This window comes from Embiotoca jacksoni, unplaced genomic scaffold, assembly GCF_022577435.1.
Source record: "Embiotoca jacksoni isolate LCO1_2020_lvr unplaced genomic scaffold, fEmbJac1.0.p SCAF_43, whole genome shotgun sequence".
In the NCBI taxonomy this organism is placed as follows: Eukaryota; Metazoa; Chordata; class Actinopteri; family Embiotocidae; genus Embiotoca; species Embiotoca jacksoni.
In genome coordinates, this window is record NW_027185396.1 from 307,881 (window position 1) to 331,206 (window position 23,326).

The window sequence follows — 23,326 nt, forward strand, 5'->3', positions numbered from 1 at the left end:
TTGAGTCTGTAGCTGTCTGCGTTAACCACAAAGGGAGTTTGTGAGATGGAAGTGATCTTTCCTGATGATCCTGCTACACAATGACTTTGAAAAAAAATCAGTGAGGCCAGAAGCCTGGGCGACTCTTACAATTATAAAAATAGTTTTTTCATTGACTATTTAAAGCCAAAATGGAACTCTAAATAATTTTTTAAATATATTTTAGCATAGTAGAGCGAGTGTCACTTGTTGTGTGTCAGTGTTGTTCACCTGATATTGAAAGTTTTGATGCATTGTGATTAGGCACACTGCATGTGTATTGCTGCAGTGATCAACGCTGCAGTCGTCTGGGTGATTTTCTTGGCCTAAATGGATTTAAATGCACATATATGTTGTCTGGTTTTTACCCAATTACATTTAGATCAATCTTTTCGGTTTCAGTGAAGGGATTTCCTGTCAGGTTCGAGGGCACCAAAAATTTTGTTTGAACACATGAAAATGGTCAAGTGTATTTGTTCAGTCTTTGTCCAAAAGTCTTGGAGTTTTCTCAGCTGTCCAAAAAAAACTCATAAAAGTTGAGTTATTGCTCAAGATTCAGTGTTTCACTCCAGTTGGCATGAAGTTGGCTCACATCTTGGTCAGATTGTGGTCTCATTTCACAGAGAAGATACCGTTTCTGTAGAGCAGAACTTCTGCTGATTGTTACTGTGTGTGTAGTATTGTGTTCTGACTTCTGCTGTTGCCTGTAACTGAGCTTTTCAGTGACCTCATCTTTTTGACTTCCTAAAACACACACACTTACTTGTACATACACGCAGATGCACACACACACATTCGAGTGCTCAGGATTTCAGAAAGAAAGTTTCTCTCACAATCTTGTGAAAAAGTTTTATTAACTCATTAATCTTGTATCCAACTTGTTGAATGCGCTCATGTAAAGTATGTTTTATATTTTAAAATGAACTGAACTCCTCTGATTGTTATTCATTATTTTAAAGTAGTGCTGGTTGTGTTGTGTGACTAGAACTGTTGATTTAGATTTCTGTTCAGTAACCTACAAGATTTGAATCCTGTTTCGTTGTATGGGAAATCTAAAAACAAAGTCTCCTATTTAGTTCTAACTGTGAGGAGGATGAGAAAGACAACAGTGGTGTTCTCTTCTAATTATCTTCAACAAAAGGCTTTGGCAGGATTGTCAGTTCAGTGTTCATCCAGCCAACTTTGACTGGGAAGTAATACACAATCTCTATAAAATACATGGCACAATGTATGTATTTTACTTCTTGAACATTTTAGCTGTGATCTTAGTTGGTAATCAGTTGTTTTTTTCCTGTGATTTATTGCAGACATTTCAAATGCGAGTTTGACTCCGGTTTTCTTACTTCTGCAACACAACAGGTTCTTTTTCTACAGTAGACTGTTTTGCAGCCACTTTTACTTTTCAGATTTTGTCATTTCTGTAAATGAAACCGTTCCATATTCAGCCGCCGCTATCTGTTTGTTAAGCAGTCTGGCCGGTCTGAGATCCTAGTCCAGAGGTCTGACACCATTTAAGTCCCCTGAACGCGCTCAGAGAGCTGCGTCTCGTGGTCAGGAGTCAGAGCCTGAATCATGCCCTATTTCACTTCACAGTTCATGTTGTATATAGTACATTGCTATTTAAGCACACAGTCAGCTAACATAAAGGCTGTATTTGTTCAAGTATGCATGGTAAAAGGAATTACACGTAACATGGACGAATGCCCTAAAGCTTTTGAGTCTGCACTGACGATAAAGTGAAGCAGCTAGAAAGCTAAAGTGACTACAGGCTGAATGATAAAAGGATCGTTTCATGAGTGGAGCTGAGACCGTGAGACGTCTGCAGACAGGTGTGGGAACATCAGACCTTAGTCTGTCCACACTTCTCACAGAAACATCCTCGGGTATCAAAGAAAATCTTGAATTGGTCCTGGAGCATAAAAGAAGCTCCATCTTTATTAACGGTTCTGTCATGTCCTACTGCCCTTCCTCTGTCTTTTTCCGTGGGTCACTGCATTTCCATTCATCCACACATTTAGTAAATCTCCCTACACCGGGATTACTGCTTCAAGGGATTTAGGATTTCTGCCTGCCCAACACATGTTGCACAATTAGTTGTGGGTTGTCTTTGCTTTCATCGCTGCAGCTACAGTCCCTCTCTCATAACGAGCCAGCCCTTTTCTGACGAATGCTAGCTGAGGGAAGAACTAGAGAAATTACGCCACCGGATGAAGACAAATTGTAGCTCTGAAAGCGGACTACGGCATCTTTTTTGGTCTTTGACATGGAAGAATATTGAGGCGATAGCGGTGCGAGAAGCACGTTTGCTGGGGTAATAACATGACAAGATTACTGACCAACTGTTGATACCGCTTGGAATTGAGAGGATTTTCTTTCTCCGTGGATCCTGCTTCTAACCAAGGATAAAAACTACCAGCAAGAAATACTTTTGATGACGCTATTTTTGAGTTTTTAAAAAGGTGGAATAACAGGATTAACCTGAAAGAAAATTTACTCCAAAGTACCCGAGGTACATTTAGGTTATTGCAAATGAGCACCTCCAAGAAGAATAACTTTTTCCCCATTGGTCCAGTGTCTTCAGCCCTGATGTGCTCTGCTGCCGCAGCAGCTACCGGGGACAAGCCCGGACCTCTGGCTAAAGGGGCTTTCGCCCCAGAGGAGGACAAGGACAAACAAAAGGAAGTGACTCGGTGTAAGAGCCAGCAGCAGGGCTCTTTGTCCCGCGTGGTGGAGGAGTTCTTCTGGATAGGTAGCAGCATTGTGGCCTTTTCCAAGTGGAGGCTTGGCTACATAGGTAAGCTTAGGCAGACATACAGTGTAAAGTTAAGGTGTTTCAGCACCTAACCTGTTTGGTTGGGTGAAATAATTACTGCTCAGTCAGCCTGGTCCATTGGCACTGTGAGAAAACTGACAATCAAAACTTGGTGCAGACCCAAGAACCGAACCGGGACTGAACTGACGGTCTTACTGGGGACGTAAACCATGCAACCACTGTTGGAGCGTAACTTCTAAAGCTAAACCACAAAAAACGTCTATGTGTTGTTGGTTTATTGTTCAGGAGGCCATCTTGTAATCTAAGCAGTGATTTTAAACTGTGGTTGGCTGTGTTCGTATCCTCTTTGGATTGTTAGTTTATTAAGTCTTTTAAAAAGTTGATCTCACAGTAACACCCCCCAAAATGCATCTGTTTGAGTTGCCACTTTTTATATTCTGATTCGCAGCTTAATAATCATAATATTATTATAATCAGTCATTTCTTTGAGACTCTTGTGCCACTAGTGCAGACTGACCTGCTGTCAGTCGCTGGAATTTGGGTCCTGATGATGCAGTACTTCATATTTACTCCTCTTGGTTTGTTATTGAAGTCCAACTGAACACAAACTGGACCAGAAACTAAAATAGACTGGTTGACTGTCATGTGACTGACATTGTGTTTGAGGGGAAAATGTATTTATTTGTTTGCAGGGACATAATCTGCAATGACGTTCACATGCACTGGTTTTGTTGCTTCATCACTTAACTCTGCGTTAATGATCAGGATCATTCACAAAATATTTTCACTAATTTAGGTAGATTATTCTGCATAGATGTATTCATTAAACCGATGACGATTTGTATTTAACAGAAACACAACCAATTCTCCACAATGCAAAATGAAGTATTGTGAAAGAAGCAACAGAAACACAAGCAGTGAACTTCCTCCTGTCTTTGTACACATTTGTAGCCGATTATATGCAGCTCTACAAAAACATTACACTGAATCTTTTCATATCTTTATTGGATCTGTTTGTGAAACGATCAGTAAGTCAACTGCAGCTAGATATCAGCGTCGCCTATTCCCTCCTAGTTTTCTTAGTTTCATCTGAACTGTAGCTTATGCCAATCAGCGTAAATTTGCATCTTCTGCTTCTACTTCTAAAATCTGCTTTGAGCTTAACACTTGTTTACTACTGCCTGAGTCACATGAAGTACGTCTTGAAAGGTAGATTGTCTTAATCCGGGTTTGAATTACCACCGGATAGTACAGTCATGCTGGTTGGATCAATCGTGCTCAGGTTTGCGTAACGCTTTGTCGACTTTTGGAAGGTGTCTGGCTCTGCTCCTCTGCAACCTTCAGTTACCCACAACACCCTTCTCTGTGGAGCACTACGTTTACACCTTTACATGCATCCTAAAAAACAAAACAAAACACAACTCCATTTAATATGTTGCAAAAAAACAAACTGTAAAAGTAGCACCACTCATCAGTAATGTGGCAGGCTTGTCACCTGCAGCAGACAGCTTCAACACCGGTGTATTCTATCATTTCACCCATTCACTCAGTATTTTCCCACTTCAGTGAAGTTTATCATCTTCATCGAAGGTATCTCAGTGGGGCCTGTTGTTAATTTTCCATTTCAAAATGATCAAACTAACTCTGTGTTTATATTTTACACTACAGCCGTGTCGGTCTGTGATATGTTTGCTACTTCTTTGTCAGTAAATTGGCCATCTGTACCATGGAATCACCTGTGCGTATGCGCGTGTGTGCGTGTGTGCGTCTGTGTCTGCAACATATGGCCGCCAGACAATCCCCCTGAGCTTAGCCTAGTGCCCTGGCGGAGGAGAGTAGTTAGCTCAGGCTCCTTAACCCACATTGTGACTGTGGCAGCAGGTCAGCAGCCACCCAGGTCACCCAAAAGTCCTACTGTGCTGCTGCCTCAGCTGTGTTTATGTGGAAAACTGCTACCTCTGTGCCGTCACCTGTTCTCTGCTTCCTGATTTAACCTATTTAACAAAACCACAGCAGCTGTGGCCTCCAGCAGGACTGCTAATACCCATTACATGCTGGCTTGTTGATGTAGGTCGTCCCTGTACATGGCAGCCGCATCCACCCGGAGAGAGGCCAGACATTCACTGGTGCTGAACGTAATTGATGTGGCTTAATCATAGGCGTTGAGCTGCCGGAGCGCACCCGAAAGACGTGCTGCCACTTTTTCACATACATTTTGAACTGCTTGAAGATCCAAAGCATAGCTATTTCATTGAAGAGAGCTGAAAAAAACAAATTGAATTGTCAAATTTTTCATTATTTCATTTAAGATAAATTCATTGATTTACGACATCAACTTGAAGCCTCTTTATGATCAGCTAGTGCTCATTTGTGCTGTCAAAGTTACTGCATTATGCTTTAAAACAAATTCAACATTTCCTGTATTATTTCAAATTAAAAGCCCTCGAAGTGTTTCATTAGACATAATCCCTTAAATTCTTAAAAAGGCTTTTATTGTGAAATATTTGCAGGAATGTGTTGTGACTAAAATAGGAGAATCACACCTTAGATGACTCATCTAGAAAAAAACTGTTGAAAAGAGCAGAATTCTCATTGATTTTATAAAATTAAAGTGATAGAAATATACATTATTGACCTGCCACCATAGGAACAGTAGTTAACACCTTAGAAACGAGCCGTCCACGCCCCCATGTGTGCGTTTGTACGTGTGCATGTGTATGTCATTTGTGTGCTCTGGTACTTCAAGAAAAAGCACTGCACCCCTGGGCTTAATTGTAACATTTCTAATGAATTTGGTGTCATTTTGAATTTGGTGTTTTAGTGTCTAATGTGATGGCAGCACTTCCTGTGAAGGAAAGCTTGTAAACTATTTCCAAGTCCAGGGTGCAAAGTAACACAAATGCAGCTTTGCTTCTAAACAAACTGTGATGACACTGAAGATTATCCATCCAGTTGATCTCACATAATAGGAGTTAGAAGCCAAGGAAACTTCGGCACGTGGACAGGAGGAAGCGGGGATTAAACCACCGACCCCTATGATTAGTGGGTAACCCGCTCTACGATCGTTTCTTGCAATGTGAAAGGATTGAAATGCAAAATCCTGAATTGGGAACATTACTATACACATTGCTACTGCTTGAAAGGTATTGGTGTTTACTCTCATTCAGTTCTATCTGTCTTGACCATTATTTATTTGCCATAATTGTAACTTTTCCCGACAATTAATCATACTTCATACTCATACTGTTGTTATATAATTGTTGAATTTTCAAAATAAATTCATGGAATTTAATGTAGGGTTTTGCATCCCAGTCTGCTTGATTTGACAGAAACTGTTTTCTTTAATCTCTGTATTAAAATACCTCATGACCAGCTGCTGTGTCTCATTGAGGGGAGAGAATAATGACATTGTTAAGAATAAATTAAGCTGTACTTTAAGGAGATTAAACATCACTCAAAAGACTGTTCTTCATGTTAGTTATCGCACTAGTGATTCATTTGGCAGATGTTGGGATGATATTCTATATTTATCACCCCGAGTCTAATTTGAATTTTTAATTTAAAACATTCTTACTTTCATTAATTGCAGATGGAACGTAGCTACCAGTTGAATGTGGTACAGCTCTTCTTATTATGTGAGATTAATGGTTTTTTTTGTACTGTATATGGCCCCATGACAATTACAAAATACCAAATTAAACCTAACAAATTCAAATACCTGCTACTGGTGCTATTGATGGTTTTCAATATCAGGTGGATAATCAGAAACATAGTTGTTGTCACTCTTGATAAAGCCTCTGTGCTCTCATTAATCAAGCTCGCTGATAGGATCTGAGCTTGTTTTCAGCCGTTTGAACATCCAGTGCTTCTCCACATTCTCACACACCGATGTTGTAACTATGGCAACAGGCCCGGACCCCACTGGTAAAGAGTGTACAGCCTTTCTCTGTGTCTTGTGCTGCATCTTTTTTTTGCACCATCTTTTATTTTTTATTTTTTTGCCATCAAACCCCAACAGTTAATCCCTTTCTTCTTGTTCCTGTTTATAATGAGATGTCATATTCCCCCTCCTTACCTTCATCATAACTGCCCATTTCTGTTTCAGTTTTATTCTTGTTTACCTTCATCATAACTGCCCATTTCTGTTTCAGTTTTATTCTTGTTTACCTTCATCATAACTGCCCATTTCTGTTTCAGTTTTATTCTTGTTTCCTTTCCGCATGTGTATTCAAAGTTAATTTGCTTAAAGAATTTGTTCGGGATGTTCCTATCAAATTCTTTGGCCCTGATCCAAATCGGACCCCTTTTTATTTCCATATATGATGTGATGCTGACAGTGTAGATTCCAGCCGCGGTAAAGGACAGCAGTTCGATGACATGAGCAGGCTGTGGCGTCAAAACAGCTGAGCACAGTAAAGAAAGAATTGCATTTTCATTGGCTTTCATTCAGCCGATACCGATTTATTCAAATATGCTGGAATCAGTACTGATAATCCTCCTTATCAGCTGGAGACATTTCTAGAATTTGTTCAAAATTGTAAATTTGTAACTGAACAGCTGTTTCTTGTGCTGGTGTCGTTACCATCAGCTCATAGATATGTCCTCAGTTACTGTGAATTGTTCTTGACAGGGTTTTGCCAGATTCTCCAAGAGCACCAAAGCAGCTTTTATGAGGCAAGCCAGGATGTGGCTGTTCATAACATCCATGCCACTAATTATATAGATGTACCTGCTTACAATAAGTTTAGGGTGAGACTTCCTCAGTTTAGCACCTCATGCAATCCAAAGATGCTGTCACTGTAAGTTCAGTTTTCATACCAATAGAGATATATGTGCATGTGTATGTGTGCACCTTTTGTACGATATTTTTAGACTTGATACGTTTCTAATTAGTTTCTGTAAGAAAGTGAAGAGAAATGGTGCACATGCATAATATGTTAATACAGAATCTGCTCTTCACACAATGGAGCCTTAATGTATAATTTTGGTTGAAAAAAATCCCACCAAAATGTGAAGTATTGGTGGTGCTATAGCATGCTAGAAGGGTTTCGTCTTTAAAGCTGCAAATGCTGTACGACTTTTGTGAACCTCGTACGATTTGTGAACTCACACTACAAGTGCTAATTGGCCTCCCTTCTGACAGAACCTGAGACTTCTCAGCTCACAAGATACGGGCCAATCAACAGGCCACCATACGGGTGGAGCTCACACTGGGAGCAAGCATCGAGACCCTGCTCACTATGATTGTGCTAGGATTGTCCTCCTGTCCACTTTGTAGTCCATTTTTAGGTAATCATCCAATTTCTGACATGCACATATTACACATCTAATTCAATTCAATTCAATTTGATTTATATCGTGCCAAATCACAACAGAGGTTATTTCATGGCACTTAACACATTAAAGTCCTTACAGAAGAACTTTAGTCTTTACAGAAGAACTTCTGGTCGCAGATGTCTGGGCCTCTGAGAAAAGTCAGAACAAACTCCGGTGTTGTTATTTAATCTTCTATGTAGCTTCAAATGTCACTTTACCTGCATGTTAATTTGAAGTGCATGAGAAATCAGTTTCTTGTACTCTTTTATATGGACGGGACAGGAAACGTGTCCCCACCTCCTGAAGCTTCAGCTCCAATTGTGAACACAAAGTCCAAAGTCACTGGACTGATGCTTAATTGATTACAGCAGCCTTTATTATCAAGGCTCAATCAGCTATCCATAGGCTATGATTAACCTTTCCTATAGGCAGAAATGGTTCAAATGCATTTCTTCCACCACTTCTTGCTGAATGGAAACTGGTCTGGGCTATATTTGAAGCGCCGCTGTAGTTATCATTTAATTGTTTGAATTGAAATTCAACAGAATTTCATACAGTGGGAGTGTTTTTTTCTCAAAGCACATTTGATGCACTTTTGAGTCGCTTCACTCATTAGTTGGCTGTAGCAGTGTTAGACCACTAAAGTACAATTTGGACACCCCTAAAAGGCTTTACTTTACTCGTGGATTTAAGCCCACGACCCATGGTACTTCTCAGTGAAGTATAATAGGAGGATCTTTCAAAAATTAACTCGACTTTCCACAGGGGTTTCCCACACACGGCCAGCTATATCACATGAGTGATCATATTCTCCTTTTAGCTGACTGGCAAGGGAGTGTGAGCAGTGCATGGCCTCCTTCGCTGCCCCCTCATCCGTGGCTTTATTGTGTTCAAGGCAACCACAAAGCAGAGTGTGTTCCAAAAAAGTCTCTTTGATTGCAGTTTGATTAGATTTCGCCTCCCGCTGCAGTGGTGAAATTAAACATTCATGAATCAACAGAACAAAAAGGGACTCATAACTGGCCTTCTGTTTGCTTCTCATCTTATCTCGACTCAGTCGAGAGAATTGAATAGCTCATCAGTTTCCCTTTTCATTTCGGTAAAGAGACATTGATAGTTGACAGTGGAATGCCGTGGCTCCAGGGTGAGATCTGGATGTAAATGCAGGAAGATGTAAATGCTTGCCAGGAAACTTTGATGGCTGTTAGAAAGTGCATTTAGCTAATCTTTTGACAGGAGAATAAGGATGAGTCACTTAGATCTGTGTCAGGAGATGGTTTTCAGCGGGATGCCAATCTGACCTGATATCTGGATGCTCTTCTCTCAAACCTAACTCTGGCAGGAGCTCATTTCATGGATTACTGCCCCCTCTCTGGCTGAAGGAGCGCAGATCCTTTCGCTTGCTCTGTTACAGCCACTGGGCTTCATGTGCTGCAGTTTGCCAACAGTCACAGAAATAACTCCCTTTGAAATCAATACGAAGCTGCTCAACAGCCATGTTGCATGAAAGACTCCACGCTGTGAAACCATTAAGGGTCAGTCATTTATGGATCATGTGCTTCTCCTATTATTCCCCTAGTGAAAGCCAATCACAAAAACATTTGATGAATTGTGCAAATCTTGTGTAATTGCTTATGTAGAAATGGACTAAATGCTTTTACACATTGTTTTTTGGGGTTTGGTGCCCTTAATATTAATTGTAGGACTTAACGATGTATTTAATCAGATCCGGTTGCATTTAGGCTCACATAATGGTCTGAAAATACAGGGAAATTATTTATTGTAGTTTGCATTGACACACAACTCATTGATTGATCTATTAAAGTATTTAAAAAAATCTTTAGCACCTCTGACTCCCACATTTAGCATCAAAACTTGTGCACTTGTACTCCTTCTTCTGAGCTATAACTCAGTCAGATGTGAACACGCAGATTATGATGCTCTTGAATTCAGTGTGCCACTTTCAGAGGACATCATCTCCAGTGTAGACTGCAAATAAATACTCATAAATCAGTTTATAAATCAAAGGGGAAAAAAAATGCAGAACTTGCTTTAGGATTATCGTGTTTTAACATGGAAATTAAATATATTTATCATTTACATTCTCCAGATCAGATCTCGTATCAGACTAATTGTACATAAGCTATTTGGTTCACAGCCCATTGTGACCCCCCCTCTTAAGGCCATGATCTCAAATATAGAACAACATGGCGTCACATTCAGAACACCGTTTTTTAAGAATGACAAAGCTTTCGTGTCCCCGACGGTAACTTTTTGCTGTATTTACAACGTCAGTTTCACATTATATCCAGAACATTGATGAATTTGTATCTGACATATATAAAAATAAACTATTGAGAGGAAAAACTGTTTTTCACAAGCACTCTGGGGTCCTGTGAACATAGTGTGTAGTAATGACTATAGTCATTTTTCTTGCCAGCCACAACTTCCTCCTGTTGCTCTCTGCAAACCAACACGTGTGCTGCATTTAGGATGACAACCTGGAGTGTTAGACTTCAGTGAAATGTATATGTAGATGATCAGAAAAAATACATCATCATTGGCATAGTTTTTGCTAAAAAAAACCCCAAAAAAACAGATGGATTTTGTGTTATTATGATGCACAGTGAGTATAAAGTCTCACTGTTGTTAGTTTTCGTTCCTGATCAATTTCTGAGTGAGAGTGAGAGTGAGAGAGGGGGAGAGAGAGAGAGGGGGCGAGAGAGAGAGAGGAAGAGGGGTGAGAGAGGGAGAGAGAGAGAGAGAGAGAGAGGGAGGAAGAGGGGAGAGAGGGAGGGGGAGGGAGAGAGAGAGAGGGGGAGGGAGAGAGAGAGGGAGAGAGAGAGAGAGAGAGAGAGAGCGAGAGAGAGCGAGATCCAGCCTGCAAATGCAGTATTGATTCCTCCTAAAAGGATGATTGTCCTTTTCTATGTGTGCTGGTTGAGCTTACAGCAGAGACAAAGGTTACATCGGTTCTTGTCCACCAGCTATTCACCGGTTCAGTTACTTTACATTGCCGGCTTTTAGTCAATAAAATCAGAGACAAATGTCCAAGCCTAGTATGACCATGGTTCTATCTGCACAAACACCATTTTCATGTACTGCATCTTAACTACATCATTATTTTAAGCACGTTATGTAAACATGATTCGTTATTTTGACAATCCACTTTTCTTTTGCTTTAGTAATATTAGACCACCACCAGCATTTTGTAGGGTGTTCAAAACGTAGTCAGACATAACAATTACATATCTGTGCACCGAGATGATGTGTACAGTTCCCCAAGGAACAATCGCTGGGCCTCTGCTGTTTTATATTTACATATGGTCTTTGGAACCAACTTCAGTATCACTGTCGCCTAAATCTGCACAACAGATGAAACATAGTTCACCTAGTTTTTTGACAAGTCACGGTAGTCCTATTAATTGTGTCCACAAGTGCAGCAAATATGCCATTCATCTGATGTGTCTACATTTTTACAGTTTTGTACGCACACAAACAGCGTTTGCGGTTCGGTTCATATCGGCAAACATATTTGGTTCATATTTGGTGGTTTTGGTTCAGTTCTGTAAGTTTTTGTGAAGTGTGGGGGGAGGGTAGACTCGTATTACCAGACCCAGATTCACATAAATGGGTCCGGGTACGCTCGTTGCAAATCCTACTGGGCATAGACCTCAGGTTAATTTTTAAATTACTGGAGCAGCTTTAACCAATCAGTATGTGTTGAAAATCGGCTGAAATTCTACCGGCTCTGCAACTCAATTTAGAAAAAAAAAGAATCCTCGATTTCCACGTCATCGTACTTAACCCCCGACACCGGTTGCTGACTGGTCTGCCTTTTAGTGTAGCTGAGTGACCGTTAATGCAAACATGTTGTCCAGATTTTAATCACAGCATGTTTTTCATTCACTTCATTGCCTAAACAACTGCTTGCTTTAAACATACTGGCTAAGAAGATAAGGAACACAAACATTCTTCATTGTTAAATCTTAATGACTAATTTATCGATTTACTGAATACATTTGTGAATTATTGCAAACAAAAACAATTCTGCTTTGTGTTTTTAATTAAAAACAACCACATTAAATACATAAAGGCTGTCAATAGGAAGAGCATCAGTGAGATTATCTTTGTGCTCGCTTGTGTGTCTCTCGTGAAGGAGGTGTGTCTGCAAAACAGACAGAGTTTCGTCTCCCACTCCCAATTGTTGTAGTGGGCAGTCAGCGTTAGGTAACTTTCAGTAGCCCTGGAGGAACATCCCTCTGTTTTAAGAGCTATGTAGGCTGTGTTGGACAATTCTTTGGCAGTTCCTTTGTCATTTCAGCAGCAGGGGATCTTATAACATGGCTGAAGTACTTTAATCATGTGCTGGAATCCCGCATCTTCCACGGCTGCGTATCTTTAGTTCTGCACTTTGCCTTGATTGAAACTGCATGCAGAGCTCATTTAAATGCTCTAGACAGAGGGACATACTCTTTCTGACCGGACTTGCTCCTCTTTGCACTGTCAAGGGACCCACTGGGGTGATGTCTTCTTATGTAGTTCATTGGAAGTATTGCTGCTGGCATGAGCAATATGTGTTCCTCAGTGCCTGCACACAGTTGCTGCAAAGCTCCTAAACAGCAGACAATGCCTGCAGATGTTTAACTGGGTTATTGTTTTGAGGCTTTTTTCTCTTTGCCATTTGAAGTTTTTTTTCCCCTCATGTGCATTCCTCACAGCCTTTTTAAAAATGAACCGAAAAATACAGACATGCCCCGAACTATGACCTCCCAAATGAATGGTCAGATTTTTTTACTTGAACCGATCCATCCCAAGTTGAAAAACATCTCGGCACCTTTTTTCTGCTTATGCTTCACTCAGTCTTTAAAAATCCAAATAATCCAGTCAGAAATGAAAGTAAAAGAAAATGTTAATAGCTGTGCCAAATCAATTGCTAAAGCGGCATTTTATTATCTTTAAAACATAGCAATATTGACAAAGACATAAAATATTTTTACTGTTTTATGAACTCTCCCAGGTCATGTGATGTAGCTTAAACCAGTATTGGGAAGGTTAACATTGAAATGTAATAGGTTACAGATGACTGGTTATATAATAAGTAATATCATTATTTTAATTACTTTATTAATGTAATATAATGTATCATATTTGATTACATTTTGATTAGGTTTCTAACAAATGTTTTAAACTTTGCAAAAAAGCTAATATACATCTAAACTTTATAGGCAGCGTAAACCTCCCAACAGCCCTCAACACTGATAGCAAATCAAACCTTTATCAAAAGCTCCTCAATATAACTTGGAATGTTTTGATTTTCAAGCGCATCCACTAAAATAAATCACTAATATGTAGATCACCATTGACTGCCAAAAAGGAAATATGTTACCATAACCTGAAATTAAGTCATTGTTTAAGTCTGCTCCTTGCTGACTGATGATAACGTGGCTGACAACACAGCCAACCACCTTGGCTTGGTCGCTTAAATCAATGAACATTGATTTGATTGGAAGACAACAGGTGGTACAAATTCAAACAAGAAAGCCAATTAGAGTTTATCATTATGTAGTATGCACGTTGAATGTCAAGTATTTATTTTTCCGTTAATCTGGTAATTCTGTCGTCTGTTTGGTTGATTGCATATTGTGTACTTGCAATTCAAAACTCTCATAGTGAGTGTGTAGTTGTTGAATAGTGATGCCTTTATATGCCTTTTAAACAATGTATGTCGTGACTGAGATCTCAAAGGTGCTCTGATTGGCCTGCTGCTCTTTAACCTGTTGGGTGTTCGAGCATAGCACGTTTTAATTAACCATGTTGGATGCTGGTGTTTGTTGGTAGGCTAACATTGCCATAGGAGTGGCATTGTGCAATTTACTGATATTGTTCTGAGCAGGAATTCGATTGTGGAGGTTAGTAGAACAGGACTGATCTACATTAACAATACCCCAGGGTTGGGCCCTCTGCAGCAAGACCACATCCAGGCCAAATCAATACTCAATTAGAGCAATCTGTCACTGCTGCTTTGTGTTACTTACTTACACAGCAGATATTTTGGATACATTCAGGTGAAATGGGACAAAATGTGATCCATATTTCTTTTAAAAGTTGTTGGGATTTTTCTGTGAACTGTTTTTGTTACAGATCAAAATGATCAGACATAATTAAACATGCGTGACGGCAGAATGGAGAATATTAATTTAGGGAGACAAGGAAGAAAAATAAAGTTAAATCATAAAAATGACAAGTTCTGAAAAGTCTCAGTAAAAATTGTTTTCGTTCAAGTTTGAAAGAACTAGGTCCCGATCACAGAAAGGACAAAACACCCTCCATCTTCTTCCTTCATCTTGAAAGATGTCACATAATATATTTTCTACAGCACTATGTGGAAAGTCATGAATGTTAGCAATCTACTGACCTAATTTAGAAGTGTGCCTGCTGAGGTGGCCTAATTTCCTGCATGCTGTGGGAAAATTGTTTGATAGGATGTGACAGGGTCTTGATAATTGATAATATGACTGCATGGGGTGCTGCAGCTGCAGCCCAAGGGGCACGTGGCTGCCGACACCAGCCAGACCTAGCTTGATTACCACACCATTAGCTTCCTGTGGGAAAAACAGTGCCAAATTATCCCCCCAATTTAATGGCGCAGACACATACTGAATACGACCACATTGTATTTTGAGTGTGTCCGTGGTGGACTTTGGTTACAGCTCATTGAAGTCAATTCTTTGGATGTCATTTTATTCCTAGAAGGCGTGGAAGGATATCTGTTGAGTTGAGGTCACAATACAAATCGTCATATCTTAGAAAGAGCTCCTGGTTTTATTGATTTTTTTTCCCCCTGTCGTCTCGTTGTGAGGTAAAGGACTTGTTAAAGGGCTTTTCATGGAGAAATTGCCTCTTGCTGTCGTCTATCTTCACTTGCTTTCTCTTCCTCCCAGGAGACAAGAAAAAACCCTGTCGGCAGTGACAAGCATATTCAAAGAGCTGGCTTTGCACTGCCATGTGTTCATGGGAGCTTATAAGTAAATAACTGAGCTTTTAAGTAAATAACTGGCATCTGCACGAGGGCCCAGAAAACACTTGCAAACACACACACACACACACACACACACACACACACACACACACACACACACACACACACACACACACACACACACACACACGGACACACAATCTCTTGAATATAAATATGTAGTGTATGCACATTTCCGTCACCCCCTTTGTCAGTTGCAGTGCAAACTCCAGCAATTTCCCTTTTGAGAACTTAACAATCTTTTTCTTTTTTTTTCTTCTTTCCGCTAGTGGAGAAATGCATGAGCTCCATGCAGATGGGAACCCAGATGGTGAAGCTCCGCGGCAGCTCCAAGGGACTAGTGCGGTTCTTCTATCTGGATGAACACAAATCCTGCATCCGCTGGAGGCCCTCGCGGAAGAATGAAAAGGCCAAGAGTGAGTATCTCCTTTTTTTCTTTTAAGGTCACAAGGGAACAGCATTTTGAAATCTGTCTGTTTTGCATTGCAATCATACTGTAGTTCGCATGTACGGAAAGCCATTTCTGCCATATTTTGTGTGACAGGCAAGGGCTCACTGAAGGCATCCCAAGGCATCCCATAAACACATTTTCAGTCTGGCTTTCCATGTGATCCTTCTAAAAGGCTCTACCAAGTGGGCTTTTGACAACTCAATATGTATGAGCAGGACGAGACAACTGAGATTGGTTGACAAGGTAGCTGAACGCTCTGCAGTGCAAAATCTCCTGGTCTGTAAAAGATCGATCCTGTGAGACAAATTCACAGTGCACAACCCACGTGGTCGCGCTCCTGGCCGGATACGCCATCTCTTGTCTTTGACAGCGACGTTCGCAGATCTCGAAACATGAATGCCATTCAAAGCACCCTCAACCGGGTCATTGCTTCATTGCCGTCATTTATCTGAAGCATTTTAAGGGTATTTGTTACCAATTTTTCAAGTTTGACACAAATGCTGATGTGTCCCCTCTGCTAAAGTCCACAGTGAAATTACTAATTACTAAGTATATATATATATATCTTAATTATATATATAGAGTCATATATATATATATATATAGATAGATAGATAGATGGATAGATATACAAACTAACTAACTAACTAATACTATACTATAAAACCTTTAATGCATGCTCCTATACTCTGTAAGCTCTAAGTGTTTTGTTAGGACTGGACATTTATTGATTTAACAACCGTATCTGCAGCAAGCAAACCAAACCGTTTCCTCAGCTCTTTAGATTCAAAGAAAACAAAGGGATTTCTCTGTGACGTCTCATCGGGTTTAGGGGCTCAGTTTCCTGTTGCTCTCCCTCCTCTGCAGCCCTGCATCTAATAAGCTTCTTAAGTCAACTTAATTATTCATCAGCTTTAATCTGCCCAAAGAGTGTCTTACGCACACGTGCCATTAAATGAAAGTGACACGCATATGCCTCACTGGCAGATAAGAACAAAAACAGCTTTGTATTTTAGAAATGGGAAGTGTGTGTGAGTGTGTGTGTGTGTGTGTTTGTTTGTGTGTGTGTCTAAAGGCTAAAGTAAAGGAAATAATGGAGGGGTCATGTTCAGCCTCAGCATAGCCTGCTGTCCAACCTTTTATATGGAAGAAAACACTAAACGGCCAATCCATAGCAACAAAACCAAAGAAAAGCTGCGTTTGGCCTGGTCATGCGCCTCTCAGAAGAAGAGCCAGCCAATCAGAAGAGAGGGTCATTGATATCAATAGACCATAAAGGCATAGACACAAAACAGCTTGTTCTTGGCAGAGCTTCAGAAAGAAACCGGAGATGTAGACCTACATTGAGATAGTTTTCGGTAATTAAACCACCAAAAAACCTTTTCATGCAAATAAATACTTTTGAAATATGAGTGCGTCTGTTCTTATATCAAATAATTGAAAAAAAAATTATATAAAAATACATCTGTCTTTAACAAATTTTGTAACTTAAGAAACATTGAAATTCTAGCACAGATGTTTTGCCCTTGATTTAAACTATTTTTAAATGTTCACAAATTCAGCATCTAAAATTAAAGCAAAAACATTTGGCTCATTTCTATAAGAGTAATAATCTCAGAACACTGGAATTATAGCTAATACTACTCAGTAGTCCTCATGCAGGTTGTGGAGACACGCATGGCTAACTCAGGCTTATAGTATTCAATTCAGTTCGGCTGTCTGTCTTGACTGGTTGGTGTGAAAAGAGAAAGACAAGAGAAGGGGTGAGGGGTTTAAGGAGCACCATGAACAAAGAAAAAGTCCTAAATTTAAAATGTTATTGAAGGAAAACTGTATCATTATTAGTCGCACACTGCACTCAAAGCATTACAGATAAAAGTACTCCAAACAATGCCCCATGAACTACCTTTGAGAACACTCAGAATTCACACATTTAAATTTGGAAATAATTAAGAAATCAATAATTTTGTTACACAAAAGGGGTAGGTGGAATATTTGTCTTGATCGAGGTACTAGAGCAAAGGTCTGGAATCATTCTATGAAGATTGGCCAAATGACATCATCATCATCCCGAAATATTTCTGACAGTAGAAGCAGCAGTACAAAACATGATGCATACAAAAGCCAAAAATGGAGTAAACCAAAAAATATTCAGATTTATAAAATGTTGCGCATGCACACCTGCATGCAATGTTCCCTTTATGGAGTACAATCTATAAAATGTGTGTACTTAGATATGCCCCATATCCCACCTTCAACCAGAAATGGTCGATGAAAAACGCTTGATAGAGGTCAGTGCATATAAAAATAGGTGTGTGGCTCAGCTCCTTGGGGGATCACGGCAACAACAGAGAGGAAAACCAAGAAATGGAATTTTTCCAACAGAAAAATTTTGGCACTTTCGGATTAAGTGGAGGATATGAAGTACAAAAAAAATAATGAAAATGCAGCGAGTGGCAACATGCTGTTGCTGCTATGTACACGATATGTGAAGATTTTCCAAACTGACGCTCTGTGATGGTATTTGATGTTATCTTGGATTTATATAAAAAGATGATAATGAAGAGTTTTTCATGCTAAAGAGGTGAAAAAGACTCGATGTAGTTAGGTTTAATACTGGTTAAAGACGGACAGACTTTCCCGACTCCTGTCAGCTGCCACATCCCAGCATTATCCTGCATTTCAGCGGCCGCAGTGCTCCATGACTGACGGTGAGATTCAGTCGAGCTGTCTCCTTCGCGCTTCTGGGGAAACGTGATGGTGAGACAGCCCGCATGAAATATTGAACGGAATTAGATTTGAGATTTAGATTTGCTTCTGTCATTTACAACTGAAAAGTAGCTTATGGAATAATTATGGACCATTAGCCACAAAAATACACTGATGGTTTGAATGTTGTTTATAATGTGGCCCGAGGCCAATATAACATGATATGAAGGGGAATTAAATGTGGGAGGTTATACGTGTAATGATGCCTCTCGCATTTAATCAATTCTCCACCTCGCCATCAGCCCTGCCAATTTCCTCAACGTGTGTATTTTGTGCGTATGCAATGGTTATAAATAAGGCCCCTTGTCTGCACTCGCACATAATTTATATATGCTGCAAGATAGGAAAAAACCCTCGTATTAGTTATTCTATCTCCTGCTGCTACATTTGTGGAAAACATTGACAGCCACATGGGACCATACAGAAACACAGCAGAAGCATGTCGAGTGCCATGTTGATGTCATCTTTGACATCCTGGAGTATATGCACATACAACTTGGCACAAATAAACAGGCTCTTCACTTTCTTCACTTTCCCTTCAAAGGACTTTTTAGGATTAAGACTGGGTTTTAGGGTTAAGGTTAGAATCCTATTTAGGATGGGGTAAGGGGGCTATAGGTGGTAATGCATTACATCATGAAATGTCCTCACAATTATAGCTGTGTAACACATATGCGAGGCTAGATACATCACTGCATTATGAATGAGTGTGTATGTCAATAGTTTTCCGTTATCCGTACAGTGTGTTGTATGGTATCCATATCTGGATATGGTGAGGCACTTGGGAATCAACCTGGTCTGTAGAATTTCCTGAACAGCAAGCAGGAAGAACAAAAAACCTAATGAACTTATCATGTACTTGCTGTCATGGGGACAATTTATGAATGACTCAAGGCAGTGTCATCGGGTCATAATCATGTAATAAATTATGTACCTTAATAAACAGAGAGCACCAGTCATTGGAGCGAGTAGGTTTTATCCTCCATATCATAAAGTTTGAAATCAGATGGGTAATTTCCACATTTAATTACACTCTTAAAAACCACGCTTGAAAATAGAAGTGTACTCACTCGATTGGTTGAATAACTTCTTTTGTTTACTTAAGTATAAAAAGCAAGGCACTTTTAAATGTGTCATTAGAACAAAAAGTCATGCATTTGAAGTTGTATGTACAAATTACAAAACTAACAAAATATACTTGTAATACCAAAAATAAAAGTCCTAGTTTGGCAAAATGCTTCCTGTCAGAGAGTTATACTATCGCATTATTACTTACGAAGCCCTAAATCAGCAATATTTTGCTGTTGTAATTGGGCTTGATGCTGCTAAATTTAACAAATTCAAATTGCTGGATGGTTCATCTATAACAGTGCAACAGAGGTGGTACAACTGAAGAATAAAGTGGCTTAACAAGTACAAAGTAAAGTCAAAGTGTCTTCAAATTGTACTAGTAAATATACCATTGACTGAGTTAATGTTTTTCTCCAACAGTCTCCATTGACTCCATCAGGGAGGTGTGTGAAGGGAAGCAATCTGAGATCTTCCAGCGCTATGCAGAGGGCTGCTTTGACCCCAACTGTTGCTTCAGCCTGTACTATGGAGAACACATGGAGTCCCTGGACCTGGTGTCTGGCACCGGGGAGGAGGCGCGGACATGGATCACAGGCCTCAAGTATCTAATGGCCGGCATCAGCGACGAGGACAGCCTGGCCAAGAGGCAGCGCACGCGTGACCAATATCCTTCATTTTTACAGTCATATTGGAGGCACCTTGTCACTAATTGGACTCGCCATTTTAAGGTCATGTGTTACATAATGTAAAATTTTTAAACTCAACAATTGAGGGTAGTTTGAAGCATTTAAGGAATTTTCAAATTCCACTGCTATGATTACATTTAACTGCCAAAGCTGCAGCAGGACTAACAGGGGTAACTGCCCTTGAATCTTCATGTTGACTTACCTTAACCCTTGTGTCATCACATGGCTGAAGCAGACCTTCACTGAGGCTGATAAAAACGGTGACGGCAGCCTGAGCATCAGCGAGGTCCTACAGCTCCTGCACAAACTCAACGTCAATCTGCCCCGACAGAAAGTCAAGCAGATGTTCAAGGTAAAGACACAACAAGGACAAAGCCACATCAGGGACCTGCAGATACCTGACTATACAGCATTCAGGCACATTCATCTGAAAGTCATTCTTGTAGATTTTATTGCAGTGTTTTTTTAAAGCCAAGTTATGGGAAATGGAAAAATGTTCACTCAGTAGTTGCTGAAGTGAATCTAAAGATTGTCTTTGCAGCATTCATGTGCTGAATGCTCTTCACCCTATTGTTCTCATTAAGTCCGTCTAACTGTCCAGAGGCATAAGAGAAGGCAAGGCCACAGTGTGTTTTCTTTTTCACACTTGCAGTCTTCATGTTGAATAATTTGTGCATTTCTCCTACACTACGTGACAGGCTATTTCTACACAGAATTATAAAGAAAAGGCTCTTTTTCTTGGACTTGAGCTGAGTTTTGATTATTCAAAATTTGATATTCAGTGTAAAGAAGATTTCACAAATGATTCGCTAAAATGAAAAATAACATTTGTGCAGTAGTGCAAAACCTTCAACACATTTCTAAGTCTATATTCTACTATTTGCACATTAAATTGAAATGTGTCTGTGGTTGAGGCAGCATGCTAAAATCCTTAGTTATTTCTCACCAAATTTCAAACTATTAAGCACATCCTTTACTCTTGTACTGTATTTACTGTAAATTCCCACTGTAAAAAAAACCTTTGACTCCACATGTGTTTTTACTGTCTAAGCTGTTGACCTGTTTGGGCTTTCGATTGGGTTTATGTTCAACTCTGAGGTATTTTATCACAACTCCAAACAATGCAACAGAGGTTCAGAGGTTATGCCATGTTGAATGGCAGCTAGAAAAAAATTTCAATTATAAATTAGGGCTACAGATACAGATGGAATAACTTCAGCAAATAACACCATTATGACTTGTGGAACAAATTAACTTTGTATTTCATGAGAGAAGTTGAATAGGAGTATATGGAGCTAGAGCCTTTTTGGAGCCAACCTCTAGCCGCCCTTGATTTTGATATTTCTTCATTGGCCTAACTTGTCAGACCTGGAAGCCGCGTCCACTTTTATAATACAGTCCGTGGTGAAAACGCAGGGTTAAACCTGTTACCTCGCTCATCCTGAATCCTGCTTCAAAGTAGGCTACAAGGCTTCTGGTGACAGTATGAACTCGCTTCCTGGCTAACTCTGAATGAGCAGTAAAGACACTTTGACAAGCTGCAGATGTTGAATGAATAACTCTTCCACAGCGGAGGGATTAGCATGCTGCCGCGTTAAACATTGTTTTAGCCCTATTGTTACGGAGCAGCAAGCTGGTTTGCTATCACTATCTTCAGCGGCCTTTTCACAGCCAACCATATGGTGCTGCTGGGACACAGATGGCCTCTGGTGTGATGCAGGGTAAACACACCAGGGACCGATCTGTGTGTGTGTGTGTGTGTGTGTGTGTGTGTGTGTGTGTGTGTGTGTGTGTGTGTGTGTGTGTGTGTGTGGACATTGATGAAGTTTTGTGTGTTCTCGGCTAGTTTCTTGGCTTAACCTACTTACTGTAAAGAGGGAAAAGCTGTGAACTTAACTTCTTTCACAGTTTGAAGACATTAACGGAGTCTGTACCAGTACTGTGGATTATCTACTCACATTTCAGAGCATGCTGCCGCATATTTACACTTTAGGGGTGTAAGTTTGTTCTTCTTTCTTAATTCTTCAAAATGTACTGTTCTGCTACATAGAGAAAGAGTGTTTTGTGTAATATATTGCATTTGTCACTGAGAGTAGACAAAATACTAAAACACTTGTCTGTATAGCTCAATACATAACCAGTCAACAGCTTTTAAAAAAACAACTAAAGCTGGACATTACTATCTTTAGGATTTATTGTTGTGCAACCATTAGTTAGCCAGGTTGACTTAATAAACTAGCTTCACTCCTTCCATAAGAGACATTTGGATATCCAGAAATGTGGTAGAGATTAATATTAAAGTAGTTCAAGAGGAGAGAGGGTTGCTTTCTGAATAATGACTCATGAGCACATCCAGCCTGTGAAGTGTGTGACGTGAATCAGAAATAATAGTTTTATTATTTCAGTGGGTGGGGGAGCAGCAGATCTCCTGACACCAGAATCAAATCAATTACAGGTAGAGAAAATAGTCATTAATAAATAACCATACTCCCAAATGCTGAAACAAGATTCTAGTTCAGGTTTACTATATAAGACAAGACGGATACTGAGAAAAACCTTGGTAAAAGATAAGCATCTTGGCAAAACAAAGACATTTTGCACTTAAGACTGAGTGTTTTCTCAATAGCAACTGCTACTCATTAAAAAAAAAAAAAAAACACGCTACAGGATGCTTCACAAACTCCTGCAGGTTGAACTGGGCAAACCGAACTCTTTTAGGCTTACTGTAAATGTACTGAAAACTCCTGGTGGCTATTAATATGAAGGCTATAAACTACCCATAATGCAACACTTTCTGTAGAAGTTGCTGCACTCTGTCCATTCAAAAAATATGAATTTTTATGAATTATGATTACTACATTATCATAATTGTCCTTGATTACGACAAACATAATTTTTCAAACCTAATCCTCTAATATTTGGGACAATGCAGTATTCAATTTTTACTATACTGTACAATAATGTACGTGTAGATGTCATGCAACACCAGCCTCTTGGATTCTGTTGAAAACCCTGCAGCGTCTTCACTCTCATCATCATCAGCTTTGGTCGAAGATGAATGAAAATACTGTTATTATGGCAGTAGTATCATTAGTAATTGAATACATTCCAATGAACTATCTGAATGGAGACTTAACCAAGGTATCACTGTCTAATGTGTTCTGTTAATGATAAACATGTTTAGTAATTTAAGTAAAACT

At 39.7% G+C, this 23,326-nt stretch overlaps 1 protein-coding gene across 1 annotated transcript in view; it reads left to right on the forward strand.

Annotated features, from left to right (window-relative positions):
- The window catches only part of plch2a (phospholipase C, eta 2a), a 99,345-nt gene that overhangs the window by 24,762 nt on the left and 51,257 nt on the right, over window positions 1–23,326 (forward strand). Inside the window, exons 2-4 of the mRNA XM_069169097.1 lie at window positions 15,419–15,565; window positions 19,861–20,104; window positions 20,349–20,478. Of these exons, the coding sequence (XP_069025198.1) occupies window positions 15,419–15,565; window positions 19,861–20,104; window positions 20,349–20,478 (521 nt within the window). The remainder of the gene's footprint in view (window positions 1–15,418; window positions 15,566–19,860; window positions 20,105–20,348; window positions 20,479–23,326) is intronic.